The sequence below is a fragment of the Chroicocephalus ridibundus genome, chromosome 2 (assembly GCF_963924245.1).
Source record: "Chroicocephalus ridibundus chromosome 2, bChrRid1.1, whole genome shotgun sequence".
In the NCBI taxonomy this organism is placed as follows: Eukaryota; Metazoa; Chordata; class Aves; order Charadriiformes; family Laridae; genus Chroicocephalus; species Chroicocephalus ridibundus.
In genome coordinates, this window is record NC_086285.1 from 145,484,400 (window position 1) to 145,506,532 (window position 22,133).

Consider the following 22,133-nt stretch of genomic DNA (forward strand, 5'->3'; position numbering starts at 1 on the left):
TTCTGAGAAAGAACTATATAAATTTCAAAGTAAGGAAAATCCAGTTACAATTGCATTTAGCCTTAGGTAGAACCAGTGTGGAATAAAATTACTAACGATAAAGGGGAAATGCTTTCCAGCTTTTGCTAATCCCTAGCCATTTTTGAAACAGCAACTGTAGGGGTTATTTTATATATTTTAGTCAAACATACGTAATCTTGATTTATTGTAGATATTATGGATGGAAATAGAACTATGCCAAGCTCAGAAGAAGTAGCATCATTGGAGGAATACATTCCCACTCGACTTACAACATTAACTGTTCTTAAGTGTACGATTATAATCCCTGTGGCAGAATTCAATTTACTAGACCACTTGATGCCAATAATCATGGGTGAGAAGGTATGTATGCACAGATATTTATTCAGTTTTTTATATCAGTGTGTGCTATTTCATATAAATTTTCTCACTGGGCTGTTATTCCATGTGCCAGATGTATTACTGGGTTACAAATGACTGGTGCGTGTGAGCCTTCCCTTCAGATACCTAAGACAAGTGGTGTATGCAGTGACAAGCTAGACTTGTAAACTGAAGGTGTCACGTACTGGTAGGAAGAAAGAATTTGGAAGAAATAAGATTTTAAATCATCAAGCAGATTAAAAAGAAGTAACTCTGACTCAAAGTTTTGATCAGAAGGGTATACTTGTTATCACTTTGTCACATGGGTTTTCCCGAACTTGTTTAAGTCTGAAATCTTTGCATACAGGCTCAGTAGAGACTTCATAGATGTTAACAGCCAGCTCTGTGTGTACTAGTTCCAGCCAGGACACCAGCAGGACTTTTGCTGTTACTGAGCCAAACTGCTGAGTGACTAGCTCAGAGAGCCAGAAATGACATTTCCTAACTGCCTTAATTTGTTTTATCTTCTGTATCTATGTAGTATAACTGCACCTAAAGAATCCTGTACCGGTTTTATTACTACAGGACTCCTTCCTCATTGCACAAAGCTGAGGTACTGTAGGGATGAATCAGTGTTTTGTAGTGAAGGCTTGCAGTGGGTTTACCTCTTGCAGCAGAGGCTGGAAGGTATTTTATGGGTGGGGGAAGGAATAATCAATTCTTGTTTGGCTTCAATTTCTAGGAATTTTGATGTGGTATTAAACACTTCCAATGTGTTTTTGACAAGTGGACACTACATGTTCCTTGTACTTGAGGACAGACTTTTTTTAGTGGGATATATTTTGTAGAAGTTCTCAGTATTAGTGAATTACTTTTGTATCAGCCTTTCTTTTCAGTGACAATTTTTTGTCTAAAATGGAGATGACGTTGTATATTCTGAAGGTGTTGCAGAAAATAATCTTACTAGTATTTGTGAAGCATTTATATGTAAGAAAGGTGAAAATGATTTGAAAAAGCTTATTAATTTTTCAGAGATGAATTTTAGTAGTATTACATGATGGAAGGCACAATGACATTAAATTATCTTGATAACGTAATAGACATTTGCTGAACAGAGGAGCACTGTCTAACTTGTGCTGTACTTTCTTACAGAATGTGCTTATTTACAGCACGTATGTGTATGCACAAGAGGACAAAGTATGGAAAATCTCAATTTATGACGTTTCTTATAGTGTGCTTGTATAACTGTTTTCATTGGTGAAGTAAAATACACACGATAATGTACACAGTAATACTTCACTCAGATTACTAGGCTATAGGCTGCAACATATATAAAATCTCAAGCATGTGCCCTTGTGGTTTGGAGTGTGCTTAAGGAGTGTATATCTCTTTCTTAAATTTGGACTGCTTACCTTTTCAGTTAATGTGGCTGGAGTGAGTGAACTGGTGACAAATCTGTTATCTCTTGATGGTTTAAGATAGATTCAGAAGCTTCTAATTTTAGAAAACGGGACATTACCAGGTGCCTAATGGGAAGCGTTATTTCCTTTCAGCTTGGAACAACCCAATGGACTGTAGTGTTTTTCACCTTATGGGCAGATGATATTTTCATATTGTGAGAGCAGCCCCATATTTATTGTAGGTTTGAGGCAAACAAGTTGAATTCAAGTGAATGCTCAGTCCCGAGAGAAAGCTCGTGTGCTCCAACCCTCTAATCACTTCGGTAGCCCTCCAGCAAACTTATTCTGATATGTCCATATCTATCTTGTCCTGGATACAGTACTTCATTTTAATGGTTACTATGAAAAATGTAGTTGGCTGTGTAAAATTGTGATATTGATTTTTTTTTTTTTTGGAATGGTATCTTTTTTTACCATTCAAAAAAAATGGCGTGTTTTTTCTTGAATGGCAACTGGAACAGGTTGCCCAGAGAAGTTGTGGATGTCCCATCCCTGGAAGTGTTCAAGGCCAGGCTGGATGGGGCTTTGGGCAACCTGATTTAGGAGGAGGTGTCCCTGCCCATGGCAGGGGGCCTGGATCTAGATGATCTTTAAGGCCCCTTCCAACCCAAACCATTCTATGATTATTTTATTTTATTTTTCTGAGATGTCTGGCATGACTGTGGATACATAATAATGACAGAGTAAAGGTTGGATCAGCATGTGTTTTGTATGGTGATAGTGCTTTGGAGTGATAAAAATGTAAGCAAATATTTTATAGAACAAAATATTTTGGCCTTGCATATTCTTATAGTGGGTTGACCTTGGACAGCTGTTGAATGCTCACCCAGCCACGCTCTCACTTCCATTTCTCAACAGGACAAGGGGGAGAGAATAGGATCTATCGAGATAAAGAGCAGGAGATCACTTAAGAATTACCACTGTGATCAAAACAGACTTGGGGAAAATGATTTTAATTTATTGCCAATTAAATTGTATTTGGATAGTGAGAAACAAAGACAAGAATCAAAATAACACCTTTCCCCATTCCCCCTTTTTCCCAGACTTAACTTCAGTCCTTCATTCCCTGACTCTTCTACCTCCCACCACGCAACACAGGGCATGGGGAATGGGGGGTTGCAGTCGGGCTGTAACAGTTCATCTCTGCAGCTCCCTGTTCCTCACACTTTGCTGCAGTGTGAGTCCTTCCCACAGTCCTTGAAGAAAAAATCTGCTCCAGTGTGGGCTCTCCACAAGGCTGCAGTGTCCTTCAGGGCACATCCACCTGCTCCAGTGTGGGGTCCTGCACAAGCTGCCATGTAGATATCTGCTCTGGTGTGGTCTCTTCTGCAGCCTGCAGGGAAACTTCCACTGATGCAAAATGCTACAGGTACTAAACATGCTGTGTCCCTTCCTACAGAACAGCAGTTCTGGACTAGTGGCTTCTACATGCCTCCAGCACAAAATTAAAATCTTCACATTACGAAGCTGTATTCTGAGGGGTAGTTGAATAAATGGTCTGAGTGTCAGTTGATGGTGGAGAATAATTAAGCTCTTAACTCTTTCACAAGTGTACAGTAGAAAATCAGGAAGAGGTTGTCCCTTATTCTAGAACACGAAATATGTTCACTTAAATCAGGAAAAGCTTGTTGCTAAACTTGTTCTAGAAGCTTTTAACTTGAAATTGATAATTCACTAGTGAAGGGTCTACAGAAATATGTAGGAAAACTGAAGTAACTGGGTTTCTGGGTTCTTGATGTTCTTATCACCGAGACAGTAGCTCAGTTAAGACCTAGTGAAGTTTTCACTTTTGTCCTGCTTTGAAAATCTTTGCCAGTTTACATGAATATTGGCCAAGAAGGCCAATAGCATCCTGGCTTGTGCTGGGATTAGTTGGGATTAGTTAGGACTAGGGAAGTACTTGGCACTGGTGAGGCCCCATCTCAAATACTGTGTTCAGTTTTGGGCCCCTCACTACAGGAAAGACATTGAGGTGCTGGAGCGGGTCCAGAGAAGGACAATGAAGCTGGTGAGGGGTCTGGAGAACAAGTCTTATGAGGAGTGGCTGAGGGAGCTGGGGCTGTTCAGCCTGGAGAAAAGGAGGTTTAGGGGAGACCTTATCGCTCTCTGCAACTACCTGAAAGGAGGTTGTAATGAGGTGAGGGTTGGTCTCTTCTCCCAAGTAACAAGTGATAGGGGCAAGAGAAAATGGTCTCTGGGAGAGGTTTAGATTGGATATTAGGAAAAAATTCTTTTCAGAAAGGGTTTTCAAGTGTTGGAACAGGCTGCCCAAGGAAGTGGTGGAGTCACCATCCCTGGAGGTATTTGAGACATGTAGATGTGGTGCTTAGGGACATGGTGTAGTGGTGGCTCCGTCAGTGTTAAGTTTACAATTGGACTAGGTGATCTTAAAGGTCTTTTCCAACTTAAACAATCTATGATTCTATGGGCTGCAGGTGAACACCTGCTCTGGTGCCTGGAGCAGCACCTCCTCCCCTTCCTTCTCTGACCTTGCTTTTCATCTTACTGTTTCTCACTCTTTTTTCCCCTCAATCCTTTCATGCTGTGTGGTAGTTTTGCCCTTTCTTAAATGTGTTTCCACAGAGATGCTACCACTTGGCTGGTGGGCTCAGCTGAGGACTGCGGTGGGGCTGTTGCAGTGCTGGCTGGAACCGGCACCAGGCAGACCCTGATCTCCCCTCACAGAGGCCACCCTGCAGCCCCCTGCTGCCAGCACCTGGGCACTGACACCCAAGACAATTATGTATAAAAAGCTTATACATAAATTTTAAGCTTAGAAGAAATAATTTTGGAAAGATTTGAGGATTTGTGTTATAATGGCCATAGGCTGCTCTATCTGTAAACAGTTTATTATATGTAGATTTGCTTGTGTGTATGTAGAATTAAGAATAAGTAAATAGGCTAGGTAATACATCTGTAGTGTGATATTTGCACTTTTTTTTTTCCCCCCTCCCCTAGAACTTAAGCGGACTGTTAAATGCTGCAAGCTTCCAGCCCCTGCGGCCTTTACCTTCCATCCGAATTTTGGTGGATAAGGTTAACCTGGAGCACTCAGTGCCCATGTATGCCGAGCAACTGGTGCATGTGGTCAGCAGCCTCGGCCAGCCGTCGGACAACCTGCTTCATTACTGTTACTCGCACTGCTATCTGAAGGTAAGTGAAGATCTGTTTCTTATTGTGGTGTGCTTAGAAAAAGTTAGTATAAGTGTAGGTAATCCTAAGTGTTAGCAGGTTTCTTTAGAGAAAGTTGTCAGCTTATCTAAAAGGACATAGAGTAAACACATTTCACAGAATGTCATCATTTAGGGTCACTGCTGCTGAGCTGAGCCAAATGTTTTGTAATATGGACAGAGAACTTCACATGAGGGAACTACACAGACTGAAGCCCCAAGATCTTTGTGGCAAGATTGAGTTAAAATAATTTGGGAAGAAACTTTTTCTGTTTTCTAGGATAATGCTCCTAGAATAGGTGGATCGTAGTGAATTACAGTTGATGGGATATTATGAGGAAAAAACATCACTTCTACTAGTATTGATAGAGCAAAAACATGGTAGTGAAGGTATGCAATCAAAAACTGTTGCCAAGTAATTCCGTTTGTTTTCACTATAAAAGGAAAAATTTCTGAATGTTCTTGGTTACAGATCCGTTATGTGAGAGGAGTTTTTATTGTGAGGTTGGGGGAAGTTTAAGAAGGTACTGAAAAATGGTTTTGAGATTATTCGGTTGCCATCTGCTGAGATTTTAGTAGAATGAAAAAGTAAAATCTCAAGCAGAGTTTTAAAACAGGCCTTCCAGCCTTTTAGATTGTGCTCAGGCCGTCTGGAACCTTTTGGGTGCTACTAAAATGTAAATATGTACTGTTAATTTTGCTAAATTTTTCAGTTATCCATTCAGTTCCATGCTTATATCTTAATAGAGATTTAAATGATGAAATTCTTATCTGCATAAAACAAACTCTGCCAGAATTGTGTGGCAAGTTTTCAGTTTTACATGTGACTTGTTTACCTTCTGTCACATTTAAAGCAATTGGGATGGTGATATTGCAAGTCATTTGTATGTTTTTTCAATTTGAGGGAATTCCTTTCTATTCAAAAAGTTTTTAGCAGCTGTTTGATCAGCGTTTGCAAAATGTGGACTACAATTTTGATTTTTTTTATAGGGTTCATTGGTTAGTGTTCATATAGACCAAAGTGTTCTGTTCTTATGTGAATGGTGGTGGAGCATGTTAATAAGTCAACTCTACAACCATTTGTTCTCCGTATTGAACAGGGAAAATCATAAAGAATAGTTGTGATGAACCTTTCTTTAGATGCTCTTATTAAGAAATAAAGCTTTGAAGGGAACCTTCTCATTTCCTTAAATACCACTTTTTTTAGGCCCAAGTTATTATAATTACATATCTTATACAAGGCAATGTGCAATCTGTAGATTTAAAGGGTGTAGAATAATGTATTTCAGTTGATAAATTATAATTCAGCATTTTTTAAAAATTCAGCAGAGCATCATTAACATTTTTTTGGGATGTTATTTTACGTAGATTTTTCTAGGTTTTTTGTGTTTGGGGCAAAAGGAATTATTTAAAAATAATACACAATTTGTTTGATATTTATTGAGTATATTTTTACAATGTGTACATTATGTTATAAAAGTAGCTTGAAAGTTATCTTATCATGTGATAATATACACTTTGACCAAATTAATTTGTTTCAGATATTTGGTTTTCAAGCAGCACTGACTTCTTTGGACAGCAAAGGATTGTACTGCTTCCCTGTTCCAGTTATTCCTTCATTCAGTACTGCTGTTTATGGCAAGCTGATCAAGTTTCCAAAATATTGGTAAGCATTAAGCATGTACAGTGTACTTAAGTAACGTACCTAACTACTTTTGTGTTTCTAATGAATGGTTTAAAAATGCTAAGCTCTGTATATATCCCTAAACTTCTGTCTCTTCTATCATGCTCTGATATTAAGTCTGTTATCGCTAATAAGTTTCATAGTAAGGATAGCTGTTAATAAATACTTTAGACCCTAGTTTGGTTGAGAGAACAGGCTACACAAGCCCTGTAGTAAATTACTTTCTTCTAGACCTTGTAGAATTCTGTGAACCAGTTTCCGTTCTTCCTTGAATGGGTGTAAAAGCTGAAGTTGTATACTGATGGCCTGGCAAGCTTGATGTGTTTAACTGAACAGGTCAGCCCTTTTTTAAACTCAACCAAATAAAAAGCAAGAAACAGGATGGGGGGGGGAAAAACAAGCCAACCCAAAACACCCCAACACCACAAAAAGATTTATTTTTGTTTATTATTTACAGTTGGAACTGTTTTAACATTGTGATCAGGTATTGAGATGATTGTAGTATTCCAGTTTTAAATGCAAACACTTTTGTTCTGAAAACAATTCCCTGCTTTAGTATAAAATGAGCTATATAATTATTTTTTTTTTACTTTAATGCCATGGAAATTCAGTATTTAAATTTAGTTCTACAGGTTAAATCTTGTGATGATAAACATCAGTAAATTTTTATTAATAAATTATATTCATTAAAACTATTTTGGCAATACTTTAGGCAGAATATTGGTTTTTGTTATCCCTCATTTTGAGCAGTAGCTGTCTATAATACTAACTTTATAACTAAATCTGTACAAAAACCATCTTGCATAAAATGACAAGATAGCAGGAGAACAGGTCAATGTGTTAACCTGTTTAATGGGGAGGGACTCTTTATCAGGGAGTGGAGTGATAGGACGAGGGGCAACGGTTTCAAACTGAAAGAGGGGAGATTTAGATTGGATATCAGGAAGAAATTCTTTACTGCAAAGGTGGTGAGGACTGGAACAGGTTGCCCAGAGAAGCTGTGGATGCCCCATCCCTGGAAGTGTTCAAGGCCAGGCTGGATGCGGCTTTGAGCAGCCTGATTTGGTGGGAGGTGTCCCTGCCCATGGCAGGGGGGTTGGAACTAGATGATCTTCAAGGTCTCTTCCAACCCAAAGCATTCTGCGTTAAATACTTTGGCTTCAAATGTTCTGTGTTGTATAGGTAACTTGTAACAGTAATTTGTTTGTGAAAGTTTAATGGCTTAGAAAGAAAAAGAAAAAAGACTACGTATATGACTGTTCATAGTGCTAGTTTTTCTCTCATGAGCTGTGATACTATGTTAAATGAGAGAGGTTTTTAGCATAATCAGCACACCACCAGGTGGTAGCAGCCTAATTGACTTTCTCATATTTTCCATCAATAGTTTACAAAAGTACTAACCACTTCAAATGAATTACTGCTCTGTTGCAGCATTTTGCTGAAAAATGATAAATGTTACCAGGATAACCCATAATCAGGACTAATCGGAGTACTTCAGTACTCTGGTAGGATTGACAGCCTTTCCTGACATTTAACACTAAGTTCTTGTTAGTGATCCTTGTTAGTAAACTGTAGAAATAAAGTAGTATTTAATAGTAAACTTAAATTTATCCAGCACATTATAAAAACCTGTGGTTAGTTGTGAAAAACAAAAAAAATATTAGAGACGAAAAATGGTTGAAAAGAATCAGTCATCTGACAAGTTCATGGTATTCAAGTGCTAGTGCTTTCTCATGAATGCACTTGCTCTCTCTTTTGTGTGTGCTTGTGCTCGTTGTGCTCAATCTCTTGCTCGCTCATACTCGGTTCCTCGTGCTTTCCTGCATGCGCTGTTGCACGCTTGCCATCACGCTCTGTCTTGTGTCCGTGGTCTCGTGCTCACATTCTCTCTTAAGCATTCTCTGCTTCACTCTCATGCTTTTTGTCTTGCTAACTTTTCTTTCTCTCTCCCTCCCTCTCTCTCTCTCTCTCTTTTAAAAATACATTGTGTTACGATGTATGCCCAGCTGGAAAACAGAGTATGGTAGACTACTAATATAGAAAAATAAAAACGAGCAGTAGTTTTGGGGAGTGGAAGCAGGGGAATGGACCTGCCTTAAAATAGCAAATCATGTATCAGCATCTATTAGTAGATCTTGTAAGACCGATGCTTATTTTGGTCTAGTGTATTTTAAAATAATTTTAATAGCTTTCTCACTTTTTTTCTGTGATATATCTTTATAAAGCTTATTTATTTATTAACAGTGTGAAATAATTATATAAAATTAACTTATTCCAACAATTTATCTAAACTAAGCAACACCAATTTGCGGGTAATAAAGTAGAAAAACAAATGAGTAGAGCAGCAGCCTGGTTAAATGAAGTGTAGTTTGAAGTGAATAAAACTCCAGATGAAACGCATCAAATAGCACTTGAACTAAATCGAAATCAGCATGAGGACTGAGAGCTTCATTGAAGTCATGCAGTGAGTGAGAATTAGTCTGGTAGGATAACCTGGTAATGTCATTAAACTTAAATTCGGTCCTCCCCCTCAAATTATACCACCTGCTTTATTTGGGTTTTTAGATTTCACATTCCAGAGTTTCTTAAAGTACACACATCTGATGCTACATGTGTTCTTCTATTTCTTTGTAGAAAATATATACCACAGACCATACCTTTTAAAAACAAAGACATTTTATGAACTGTTATGGAATCCCTCAGGTAGTATGTTTTGAGTTAGCAGTGAAAATCTCAACTTTATTTCTGACATAAATCAGTAGAATGGCTTTCTTTTCTAGTTTCAATATAATAATCTCAAAACGTATATGGTGTATAAAGTGCTGTAGTAATATTTATTTTTTAAAACTAGTTGATAAACATTGGTAACCTGTTTTAACAGATAAAATTGCATCAGCCCCGTAAATTCCAGTAAATAATCATAAATGTTACAAAAAAGTGCTGTTTCATTTACCTACTACATTGATGTCTGTTTTAATTTCAGTTAATATACTTCTTATAAAAGAAATGCGCTCAAGCTTACTAGTTAACTAAGTCTTGGACATCTTTTAAATTGTATAGATAATATATTTTTATATGAAAGTAAAAACATGTGGTCTTTTGTTTTGGTCAAACACAAGAAGATGCAAAATACAATGTTAATGTCAATATTTTACAACTACTTTGTGTAGTGTTGCATGCCAGATTGTAAAGCAGCTTTCAAAGCTTTCAGGATGTCTAAAAACAACTGAGAATTAGCAGAATATGGTTAAAAGCCTAGAATGAATGACAAGAATGTTTATTGACAAACAAAAATCATGAGAGGAATTAGCTGATTTCTTTTTTTTTGGCTACAATGTTTGTGGTAACAGATGAGGTAATCTAGTGTAAAACACCTTAGTGTTTTAGACCTCTATCACTTATAAAATATCACTTTATTGCACTTCTGAAGAATATTGAAGTAACATTATTTAAAGAATATTGATTCTGAATAGCCTTCCTTTATTTTTCTGATATCTGGATTGATAGTGAAGTATGTTGTCTGTATATTTTGGGCTGGATATTGATCCAGTTATGTGTGGGTTTTTTATTGCTTTGCTTTTTCTTTTCTTGACCCGTCTTCTCTAAATTCCCTTCCTGTGATAAGTGTTCCAGACTCTCATTTTCCTTTATCACGTCTGTGGGAAGGTTCCCACTGTTGCCACCTGTGACCGTTTTTGAGACTCTAAAACAGTGGTGGAATAAGATTACAAATGGGGATGACACAGTCTATCCCTGCATTCTTTCTGTTCGTCATCTTAATCCGGTAGTCTACTTTCAAGGGGTCTGTTGCCTTGATAATGAGTCTCTTCTTTCTCATTTTGAGAGCAGAGCCATATCTGCTGGTTTGCTGTCTGCAAGGAAGCACCAGAATGGACTTGACTAATAGCTAGTCATGTTAAATTTGAGTGTGTGAACGAACCTTTCATGAACAAGTTGAGGACCTGCTGGGTAAATTAGTATCTGGGATTTCATAGCCTGCACTTTAATTATTATAGAATACAGAGCAGTTAATTGATTGTCCTTGAATTGTTACTCTATCAGAACAAAAATCTGGAACAGAAACTTGCAAGTAGATCTAGATAATTACTGGTAAACAAACAAAAAAAATATCTTTGAGACTAAATGGATATAGTTTTTCCACAGATTGTTTCTTTTGAACTGTTCTCTGCAGATACTGTCTTAGGAAATACATTTCAGCTGAAACATAGGCAGTGTGCTAGTCTTAATCAAGCAGTTTCTTATGAGGAAGGATTCTTGAGAACATGAGATTTGATTTGTGTTGGCATTGTGTCTCTTTCCTTCAGTAATTGAAGGATTTCCAGTAACTTCCGGGATTCCAGTAACTGAAGAATTCCAATCAGTGTTGAAGAGCTAATCATTATTGACAAAAGCTGACAAAAGTTTAAAATTTGCTCTGCTGTTAGTCACACGTATCATATGCTGGGCACTTCTGCTGCCCAGAGATACGATGTCACTTGTTTCACTTGTGAAAGCTGTGGATTACAGTCCTGACATAGTTGTTTTATTAATATGTGCCCTTACAGTACTGAAAGATCACTACTGAAATCTCGATACAGAGGTCCTCACAGGGAATATATATGTGTATTTTCTCTAGGCTTTGTTTTTATCAATCTTTAAGAACACTTATGTAATATAACTGTTCTTAATATTCCAACACAGATTTAACTGTAAAGGTAAATATTTACTATGTCTCTAGAATCTGTTACATTTACATTAGATTGGCACTTTAGGTCATAACCTCCTCTTGGCTAACTATTATACAACGATATTGAGAAACATACTTTGTCAGCAACCTGAATATCAGCTTTTTGTGTTTTCATACCTGACTTCCTAGCTTTTATTTTGACTTTGTCACCATGTACACATAATTCAAACTTTTAAGATTTCCAACTTTAACATTACAAAAACTGAGGAGTCTAAAGACCTTGTGTTACTACTGTTTAGGTTTCTGACCAAAGTTTTGTTACTGTAAAGGTGTTTGTATTTTTATACAGCTTTACTTTAATTTTCTTCCATCATGTATCCCTTAAAGGCAATCATCCCTCTCTTAATCAGAGCCATGTAGCGGTATGCCATACAACTGTATTCTTATTGACAGCATTCAGCGTTAGAGTCCTTATACAATCCGGTAAGGTTATTATAAGCTCCAGTATGAGTCAGCACGTGCACCTGCTCATGCCTGCTTTATGAATCGTTGTGAAAATTCTGTGTGCATTTAATGGTATCACAATGAATTGACCAGAGTGAGACCAATTAATATTGATCCACAAGCAGTTTCGTAGATGAAAATCTGGCTTCTTGCGCAGTAAGAAATTCCTAAGCAAGGAAACTAGCTCCTGCTGACATGGTCTTTACCAACAAGGTACTAGTGTGATGACAGTAGGAGATAGTAGGATTTGCTGCTGATTGAAAAGAGGAATAAAAATGTATAATGGGAGATCAGGTGAACTATCTGTCTGTGTTACTTTTTTGATTGAAACATCTTCACAGGTCATTTCCAGTGGAGTAATGCTGCTTAGAACTAGAAATCACAGTAGATTTGTGAACTTGAGTCATGAGACGTAGCTGTTGTGCCATTCGGTGCAGTTGTGCTAGTAAGAGGCAAATGGGCCCTCCTGTCAGGAAACACAGAGCCAGTTCCACAGACTGTGAACATTAGATCGTAAATCTAGGAGGTTTTCCAATAAATTGACACTTGGGTCTTGATTTTTGGCAGCCTGTTTTATTGACTAGTCACAGTAAATCAAGAGTAATGTCAATTTAGATTGGATGTGGATTGTGTTTCACATGGGCAGTTGAGGGGCATGCTTGGTTCCTGGGTCAGAAGCAGAAACAGGTTGAAAACACATGAAACTCATTTTGTAGCATTCAGTTGCGACTATTAGTTATGTCAGTAATTGGATATAACTGCCAGATGAAAATTCAGGGTATCCTTCGAAACAGAAAAGATCTGAGATTGCATGCCTGAACAGATGCCATCAGTGTATGGGACGGGAGAGAGTTGCAGCCACAGCAGCATCACATGAGTTAGAGCTAGCACATGTAAAAACCTGTTTGAACTATTGAGATATGCCAGTGATACGGGCTGTGCAAAACCAGACAGAAACAGTCATTCTCTTGGGTTCTGCAGAGGTGGTTGTGTAGAATTGCCTCAGATGTGAGCAATCAGTCTAGGGAGCATGCTGGATTGCTTTTGCATTGTGTGCTTCTCTGACATTGCCTAGAAAATGCATCAAAGAACATAATACTAAATCAGACTCTTTTTAAAAAATTTATTGGTAGCTGTTTTCGGTATCTGTTTTTGAACAATGTATTTGACACACTTCCAGAAGTTTGGTTTACTGAGTGTCTTTTTGTTAGAGAAGTAGGTATTCCAATATATCATAGCAAGTTATGAACAGTAATATAGGTTGATTTAACACTTGATTTTAACAGGAGAATGATTTTTCATTGGTAACGTCGTTTAACATATCTTTCATTATAAAAGTTAAAGCAGGCCATACTTCTGTAGAAGGATGAAGATGCTTAAGGAACTTGTGTGGAACATTTTCTAATCTGCAGTGATATTAACATATCAAGTTTCAACATGAATGTGTTGGGGAGCTTTTCAGCTGCACTCTTCTGGAAGGAGCTGTTGTCAGTTAGCAAGAACAACCCTCTGTGCAGGAGGGGTTTTGCATTCTGAGTACATGACTTGCAGCTTGATTAGTGTGATTATAAATTAACTTCAGTTGCAAACCTCTAGTTTATTATTTTTTTTTTAAATCTAGTCCAGATCTAATGTTACTGCTTCTCAGCAGATGTGGCAGACAGCATTCAGCAAATGTGTTAAAAGTGCACTCTTAATCAATGTAAATTGGAAGCAGTTGCATTTTTTTATTATTGTGCATGAGGAGGAAATTCAGCAGAGTTGACAGTAAAGGGTGGTCATCTGTAGTATTTCCAGTGTAGTTATTTAGACTAATTGTCAAGGCTCTTCAATGAAAGTAAATTAGGCCTTGAAACTAATATCTATCCAGGGAAAGTGATTGCATATGGCGAATACTTTATCATGGCTGTTGTAACTGTTGCCATCAGTATTTGCTAGCAGTTATACTAGAAACAAGAAAATGGTATTTATTTCAAAATGTGTAGGATTTTCAGGGTTAAAGCCACATTTTCTTTACTTGAGACCGGTGAAAGGTATGAAAAGTTTACTGTCTTAAAGCTGAAGTGCTGTTACGCAGCATAAATACTAAAGAAAATATAAATCCCTAACATATATACCTTTTGTGTTGGATATATTTAGAAATTCTGTTTCTCTTAGTGCTACCACTATTTGTAGAAGATACCTGGTGTCGTGGTTTAGGTTGTGTTGGACACTAAATGAGTGAGAGAGGCTCTGGTTAGGATTTTCTCAGTTTATGAGGCTTTACCCATGTAAATTCTAGCCAGAAAGATCCACTGGTGGCAATTCTTTACACCTAGTGTTTGTCCTCTATTTCTCCAGAATTTTGCCTGTTGTGACACTCAGTTGAATTTTTTAACCATGATAAATGGTGACTAAAAATGTTTTATTAAAGAAAAAAAGAAGCTGCATTTATGTTCACTTGGAGCAACAAGTAAACTAAATATAAAGGCTTATGTGCAAGTTCACCTGTCCATAATACCTTAGCAGCTTTACTTTTTCTGTGTTCATCTCTAGGTAGGAGAAGCATAGTGTCCTGTGTCCAGTATCATTTGTTTGCTGTATTCTCCTCATGCTTCTTCCCTCTGGGACCTAGATTTGCTTTTTCTTTTCTGTGGAAATAGTCCTCATAGCTCAGGATCTGTCTTTGGTTCTAGGCTGTTTGTGTATTGTTTGCGTACAAGGAAACATCATCACCATTTTTCCTCAAGCTTTTTTATCCTAGTTGTTTATAGCTTTGTATTATTTTTTATGTTATTATTTCTTTAGCAAAGCATTTTAAAATAAGTTAAAAAGTAACCTGTCAGCTGTACCTACTGAGGGAACAGGTACTGCATTGAACACATGCTAATGTTTGGACCTCCATTGGGCCTGTATGTTCTCTAGGCATTGTCGGATTTTCATTGGGTTTTAGTTCTCTAAAGGACATTAGCTACTGGTTTCTGAACTAGATTTTTTAGTATGACGTGTTATGGATGAGAACGTTAGAGGGCAATTTGAACAAAAAAGGAAAAATAAGAGAACAAATGTAGTCAGGCTCATGTGGGATGAGCCTGATTGCCCTTAAAAAGAAGCTGTGCGAATAAAATCTGTTTGTTGGAATAGATTTGGAAATTGGTTATACCTGTTGCAGGTGCTTCTGAAATTGATGCAAGAAATGGAAAGAATTACGTTGGTGAAGACACTAGTACAAGAATTGTGGATTAATTTTTCAGTTAATCAGAATTTTTATCTGTTATAACATGTAATGTTTTTTAACCAAAAGCTAAAAGATTTTAAAATAAATTTTAACGAGTTTTCTTTTTAACTGTTTAACTAACATATCCTTTGAGTTTAATAAATGATTCCAAAATGAACAATCGAATAGAAGGAAGTATATTTGGTAAGCGTGATTAAAATATTCCTTTGATAGTCAAGAAATGTGCGTATATACATGCAGAATGACAGAATTTAAGTCTGATTTTTGTATTTTTAAAAGAAGGGAAAATGGAAATGAAATCGTAATAATGCTGTCACTGATTTACATATACTTTCAGAGCAAGAGACAATTTGTTGTACTCTAGCTTTTATTTTGCATACGTCTTGGATTTGGCAGTTTACACATATTATAGCAAGGAAATGGTTTTCCAACTTTGTGTTTTACGGACAGTATCTTTTCTTCAGTGTTTGATGTGATAATTTTGATGGTCTTGAAAACTCATAGGGCTTGTGGAGTTTTTAGGTAATGAAATAGATAACTCACAGTGAATAGACCAAAACTGAATACAAAAAACTATATCCATCGAATCTGCTTCAAAGTTTGTATTATTTTTGAGGAAAGAATGGTGTAAAGTCAATGCTGGAGTCGGTGTTTCAGATGGTACATTTGGATTTAAAAACAATTGTAGTCTTTGAAGTAAAAGGTATTATGCATTGACTGAGATTTAATGGTTTGCTGTAAATAGCTTCTGATATCTCTTAAAATCCTTTGAGGTTACTTAATTAATGAGGCTACAACAGAATCATTTTAACAGCCTTTATACTCTTTCTGCTGTTATGCAGTGTATGGATTTGAATCATTAGCACACTTTATTCACGTCCTTACTGTTGATGATGGCCTTGTTCCATCCTTTGCTATCTTAAAGGTTTTTCTGGTAATGGCAAAACCAAAACACACCCCCAACCCCCTTCCAACAACTTCCTTTTGATGCTGTAACTTCTATCTTAAAAGACCCTAGAATTGGCTTTTAGGGTACTTTCAGGGAAGGAAGAGTGGAATTTGGTGCTTTTATTTAGCTTTCTGGATTTAATGGAATTCAGTAGTTGCCTATGAATACAGAAATATGGCTTTGTATCTTTTAGTCTTGTGTACTTTCTCTTTGTGTCATCTCCATTCAGTCCAATATTTTAGATCAAATATTTATTTTGTTTTAGCTAATGCAGACATGCACCTTACCCCTGTGACCTTTATGGTCTAGCTATAAAAAAATTGCCAGAATTTCAAACAACCTGTTTTCTCTCACTGTGAATGTGTCTTTTTGTACCAAAAGATATTATCCATTTGTGAAAGAAAATAAGCAGTATGCAAAAGTATTTGGTAGAGAAATTCACAGAAAACTCCAAGTCCTAAGCAATTTATCTTCTTGGACAAAGTTTTTTATTTAGATCGGTTGTTAGTGTTTACTTTAAGCTGGGGTTGTGTTCAGCTCTTGAATTTTAGCAGGGAATTTGAAACTGCTTTAGTTCACAAGAAGGTCTTTGAACTCTTCAGAGACGAAACAGAATGGGAGTTTTGGTCCATCTTCTAACAACTTTGCAGCTGTTAATCTTCAAGAAAAAGAATACTTTGGCAAATTTATCTACATTTTGTCACTCTTTTCTGTTTTACACAATTTTCATGGGAGTACTTAAGGGTGAGTTAAGACTATGTATTTAAAAATTATGTACAGGAGAAATTTGCAAGGGAAGGCAGGAAAGGGTGTGTGTATATTAGTGTGTATGGGTTAGATGTATTTTCTTTCTGTTCCCATTGTCAGCATTTTATTCCACAACTATCTTTCTCTTAATGCTCTAAATATAACTTTATTTTTCCCAATCCCTACTTCCAGTTTCGAAGCACTTTCAAAGAAGATTCAGTCATACTGCTTGTTTTCTATACATGTGCTTTGAGTTTCTTTTATTCTCATGTTCTTCCAAACATTCTACTGAAAATACTCTAAAGATGCTTCTTTTCCTTTGCATTCTCTTATTTGTTTCTCTTTTTTTTTCTTGGTCTATGTTCTCCATCCTTGTGCCTTAATCCCACCATATTGTTTTTTCTCTTTCTTTGTCCTCTTACCATCTAAAATCTGTGAGAGGAAGATAATTCTGTGGGCCTTTTTGTGCCTCTTTCCTTCTTAAATGTCACTGTCGTCTTCTCTCACTTTCTGTCTTGCAGTTTCTTTAAAGGTTGGGAGAATGCTCTACAAGTTCCATAGCTTTTTGTGAGACAACAAAGTTTATGGATCTGTCTTTGTGCCTGTTCCTGCTTGAAGCAGTTCCTCTTCCTTGCTCCCCAGACCAGAGGAACCATCTTCTGTCTCAAACTCTCACAAGCCGCTGTTTCTAGCTTGCAAAACTTGCTAATATCCTTACTTCAGGAGATGTCTTCAGATGAGAAGAAAACAAAACCTCTGTTCACCATATCTGCATTCTTGAGAGTTCTTCTCATCTGTGTTGTTTGGAGAAGGGTCATACTTCTGGGATAGCAACTTTTTCTCTGCATAAAATACAGCTTTACTCTCAAGTTTTTGAGAGTCATAAGGTCATGTCTGGTCAGCTGTGCTAGATCTGGCAAGTGCAAAGGTCGTCACCATAGATGGGGCCCGTGAGCTGGGCTGTTTTCTTGTAAATAATGTATATGTAATTTTTGAGTATGTTTGATAACTTCCGAAATGTTATGAAACCTTATGAAGAACGACTGAGGGAGCTGGGGTTGTTTAGCCTGGAGAAGAGGAGGCTGAGGGGAGACCTTATCACCCTCTACAGCTACCTGAAAGGAGGTTGTAGGGAGATGGGGGCTGACCTCTTCTCCCTGGTGACAAGTGATAGGACGAGGGGAAACGGGTTCAAGTTACGTCAGGGGAGGTTTAGATTAGATATTAGGAGACATTTTTTCACTGAAAGGGTTATTAAACATTGGAATAGGCTGCCCAGGGAGGTGGTGGATTCACCATCCCTGGAGGTGTTTAAAAAAAGGGTAGATGGGGCACTGAGGGATGCGGTTTAGAAGTGGCTCTTGTCAGGGTAGGCTAAAGGTTGGACTCGATGATCTTAAAGGTCCCTTCCAACCTCAGCAATTCTATGATTCTATGATAATGGTGTAAGAAATAGCAAAGAGGAAAGTCACAGTGCAAATTTGGTGTAGGAAAAGAGTTTGAAATTTGAAATCATTAATAGAATGGAACAGACTAAGAACTGAAATGTCTGCATGTTTTTAAATAATTTTATTAGGAGATAACTAATTTGTATTTAAGATGCCAAATTTTGCTGCTCTGCTGGGAATAAAAAAGGTAATCTGAAAGTGAATTAAAAACAAAATAGTGAGTGCAATTGAAAAAGATCACATTTGATAGATATCTACATGAAAAAAAATCCTTATTTGTGCTTCTAGTAATTAAAAAAAAATTCTATCCTACAAAATCGTATCTCCTATCCTACAAAAATACTTGTAAATGACTGTATTACTAGCTGCTGAATTGACTGTGTGAATTTCCCTCGGATTGAAGGGATGGTTTCTGGGAGCTGCTGCTCTTACTTCTGACAGCATGAAAGGGTGATGGAAGTAGTTGCTGTTCTCAGGTGTGACTCTTGCTCCCCTGATAACACCAGGTTAAGCACAGATCTCCTTGCCAAATGGCAGCAGCCTTTGTGTCCTGCTCCTGTTTTGTGGCATCGTGTTCAGCAGATGACTGTTTGTCTGTGCAGTTTTCTTCACTGAGCACCAGCATGTTCCTGAGCCCTCCTGGCTCCCTGTTTTACCTGCTAATGGCAACCAAATGGCTCTGTGTGGCAGATTTAGAGGACTGATTTACTGGCTGTTGCTGCTGCTTCTGGGAGTGTGTGAGGGGGGAAGGAGGAGAGGAAAAAGGAGAGGGAGGGGGAGAGGTTGCTTCTCTGGACAGTAAAGCAGGCTCCTCCGTGGAAAGGCAGTTCCCCAAGCCCTGTTCCACCCCTGTTGCTACTGAGATTGGATTTACAAAAGCTACCAAAAAATGTAGCGCATGGTTTGTTTTAATAAACTGTCTGGAGGCTTAAGGACACTAGCAACTCTTACCTGGTTACCTTACCTCTGGTGGTTTAGGTGGTCTTGGTTATCTGCAGTTGTTTATTACAATGACTGCAAGTTCCAGCTGATTTCCACCCCTGTCAGGGAAACTGTCATTTGCCAGTAGGGAAATGACAATTACTGCATTTATTTTAGCATTGCTGCTTTTCTGAGTAGGAACTAGTTCTCCTGAAAAGATATGAGGCACAAATCAAATAGCAGATGTAAAAGTGCTTTGCTTCTGGTCTGATTCCCTCTGTACTACCCTCATCGAGCCAGTGGTTCCCAATAGAAAGTCCTTGCTTCTTTCTGGACTTCTTTCTTTGTTTCTTTTTTTAAAAAATACGTTTCGAGCTTTGGGCACTGTAATGAGTACTGAGTTTTTTGGTTTTTTTTCCCCCTCATGGTCCTTATATTTGAATCTTGGTGGATATAATGCAGCTAAATGTCATATCCCTTCCCTTGTCCCAAACAATAGCCACAATCAATGACAATAACATTCCTAAATTGACATAAAGTTACAGACCTTCTCACAGAAGTAAAGAAAGAATAGATGTTTAAAGTGTTAGTAAGAAAAAATGTCCTAAATTGGCATTAATTGCATTCCATGAGGAGAGTTTCTTATCCCTTTTCTGATTTCCCATACACACCTTGTGGAGTTCTGAAGGTGCAGTTTTTCAAAGATACAACTTTATGCACAAAATTCAGTTGGCTGATGTGTGTAAAGCTAACCATATAAAGGACATGAAGAAGACAGTAGGCTCATACTGTAATCACAGAGCAGAGAACTTTTTCTTTTCTAGATTGCTCATGTCGCTTTAATGATTCTTTCTGGAGACAAGTATTAGCTAGTGATTAGAAAAGGAGGTGGGTTGTTTTTTTTCCAAAGGAAGAAATAGCAATTAGTGACTGACCTCCACTTGTATTTTGGTGAGAGTTCAAATCCCTAGCATCTGTCCTGTTGATGGGTTTTCCCAAAGCCAGTAAGATGAATTTGATCTAAACTTCCTAAATACATTTCTGTAATGCAGCTGTGGGTTTAATGTGTTCCTGCATTAGTTTCAGCAGCCTCCTTAGTTTATCATGTGTCCAAAATAAGACTGAAAACCCAACCACTTGTTGGGTTATCTCTTATTGATATCAGCAAATTTTTAGTTCAAATCTGTTGCATTTTGAGGCACGTAGGTAATAACTTAACTGGAAGTGGAGATAGATTGCTTTCTTCCTTGCTTTCTTAAACTTTTAATCCAGTGAGTGGAAAGACTCATCTGATGCTTAGTGTGGCTGGATTCAAGGTGAGGGAAATTAAGACTTTTCTACCCTCACATTCTAGGTCTTTGATTTTTTTTTGCAGCCTTTGACATTTTCTCTTGGTGTCTCACAGCAGATAAAGTTATGAAATCCATCCTACTGAGGTCACTGCTTCTCCCTTCCTTGTTGCTTCAAAAAACAGTACTGTTGTTTGCATGTAATGATCATCACTTTTAATAATTACGATTTTTAATGTCCAGATGTAACAAAAGAAACTAAACTACTTTAAAAACAATACAAATCTAGAGCTTCTAACATGTGTGTCCGGAGTCTTGCTTTCTTTGCTTCAAAGGGTTGTTTTTTTTTTTGGTAAGGTTTCTTCCTTTTAGACATTTGTTTGACTTCAGTAATTATTTTTATTCTTGTAATAATGCATTTATTTTTTCTTTGCTGTATAAAGCTAAATTTTATTGTTCCATTAAAACAGACACTGTATTAAGAATGGATATTTTCTGTTCATTTTCTAAGATGTAATGAGCTTGTACTTAGCCTTCATTGTTTTGGTTTCACAATAGTTTAAAGGAAATATGTCAATTTTTTTCTGAAGTTTGCATATGAATTAACACTTCGCAAACATTTTTCATCACTAACAATTTTAGTTCTGTAACTGATGTTAAAAAAACTACTACACAGAAGTCAGTTTTGAAATAATTGTGTTGTTCCCTCCTAATTCCATATCTAAAATTTTCAGTAAGAGAAAGTTAATTTATAAATTCTGAAAAAGAAAAAAAAATAGGTGAGTCGTGAAGTTCACTGCTTTCTCCCTTGTAATAAATTGAATGATTAGCCACGTTTCCTGCAAATAACAGGCAAAAGCAGCTGCAGCTGCTGAAAATTCACCTGTGTAAGAGATGATATAAGATGTCAGGTAGCTGTTAGTGAAGCCTACAGAAGAGCATTCATTTATGGAATGAAGTGTTCCAAAGTAGGCTTAATTTTTTTTTTTGATAATTAACTTGGTCCTCTAGCACAAATAACTGTATGTTGCTGTCTGAAAAACTGTGCTACTGTATGCAGACGTGTGATATGACTGTTTTTTTATAGTGAGTAGTAGTGACTTCAGCCTTGCATTTAAAAAAATTATAATTCCAAGACTGTAGTGTTTAACTTCCTTTCGCTTTTTTCTTCTCCCTGCATGCTCCCTTCGGAGTTTTGATATTTGTCATTAATTAGCTAGACATTGTTTCTCTTACCCAATGATAGTAGCTTAAATGTTGAGAAAGGATCAAAATTGTCATTTTCTTAAAGTTGATATGAAAGATCGGATTAAGTAGGTATGTAGATGAAGCCTTTGTTCATGTCAAATACAAAACCAGCTTACATTTTCTGTTTGCCTAAGAGGAAGGGTGTGCAAATGCTGACTGAAATTATTTAGGCATTTAAATTACATTCAGGTTATTCTAAGGCACAGTTGCTGGGTTCTAGTAGCAGGTTACTGGTTTTGTTATTTTGGAAAAAATGAACTAACCGTATTTTACTGTACAGGATATGAGTAATAACAAAAATTAAATTTTTGGAAACATTTTGCGGGTTCCAGGTTTGCAGTTGGGGACTCTGTATAAACCTCTGGAGCCAGCTGTTCACCACTATATTCTTTCAATCACTCTGAGGTGTTGATTTTAAAAGAATGAGTTGC

The 22,133-nt window shown here is 37.1% G+C and overlaps 1 protein-coding gene across 3 annotated transcripts in view; it reads left to right on the forward strand.

Moving 5' to 3' along the window:
• The window catches only part of VPS13B (vacuolar protein sorting 13 homolog B), a 479,360-nt gene that overhangs the window by 80,675 nt on the left and 376,552 nt on the right, over positions 1–22,133 (forward strand). For all 3 annotated transcript variants that reach the window (XM_063327260.1, XM_063327261.1, XM_063327262.1), the window contains exons 14-16: positions 212–381; positions 4,797–4,991; positions 6,550–6,674. In XM_063327260.1, coding sequence (XP_063183330.1) covers positions 212–381; positions 4,797–4,991; positions 6,550–6,674 — 490 coding nt within the window. The remainder of the gene's footprint in view (positions 1–211; positions 382–4,796; positions 4,992–6,549; positions 6,675–22,133) is intronic.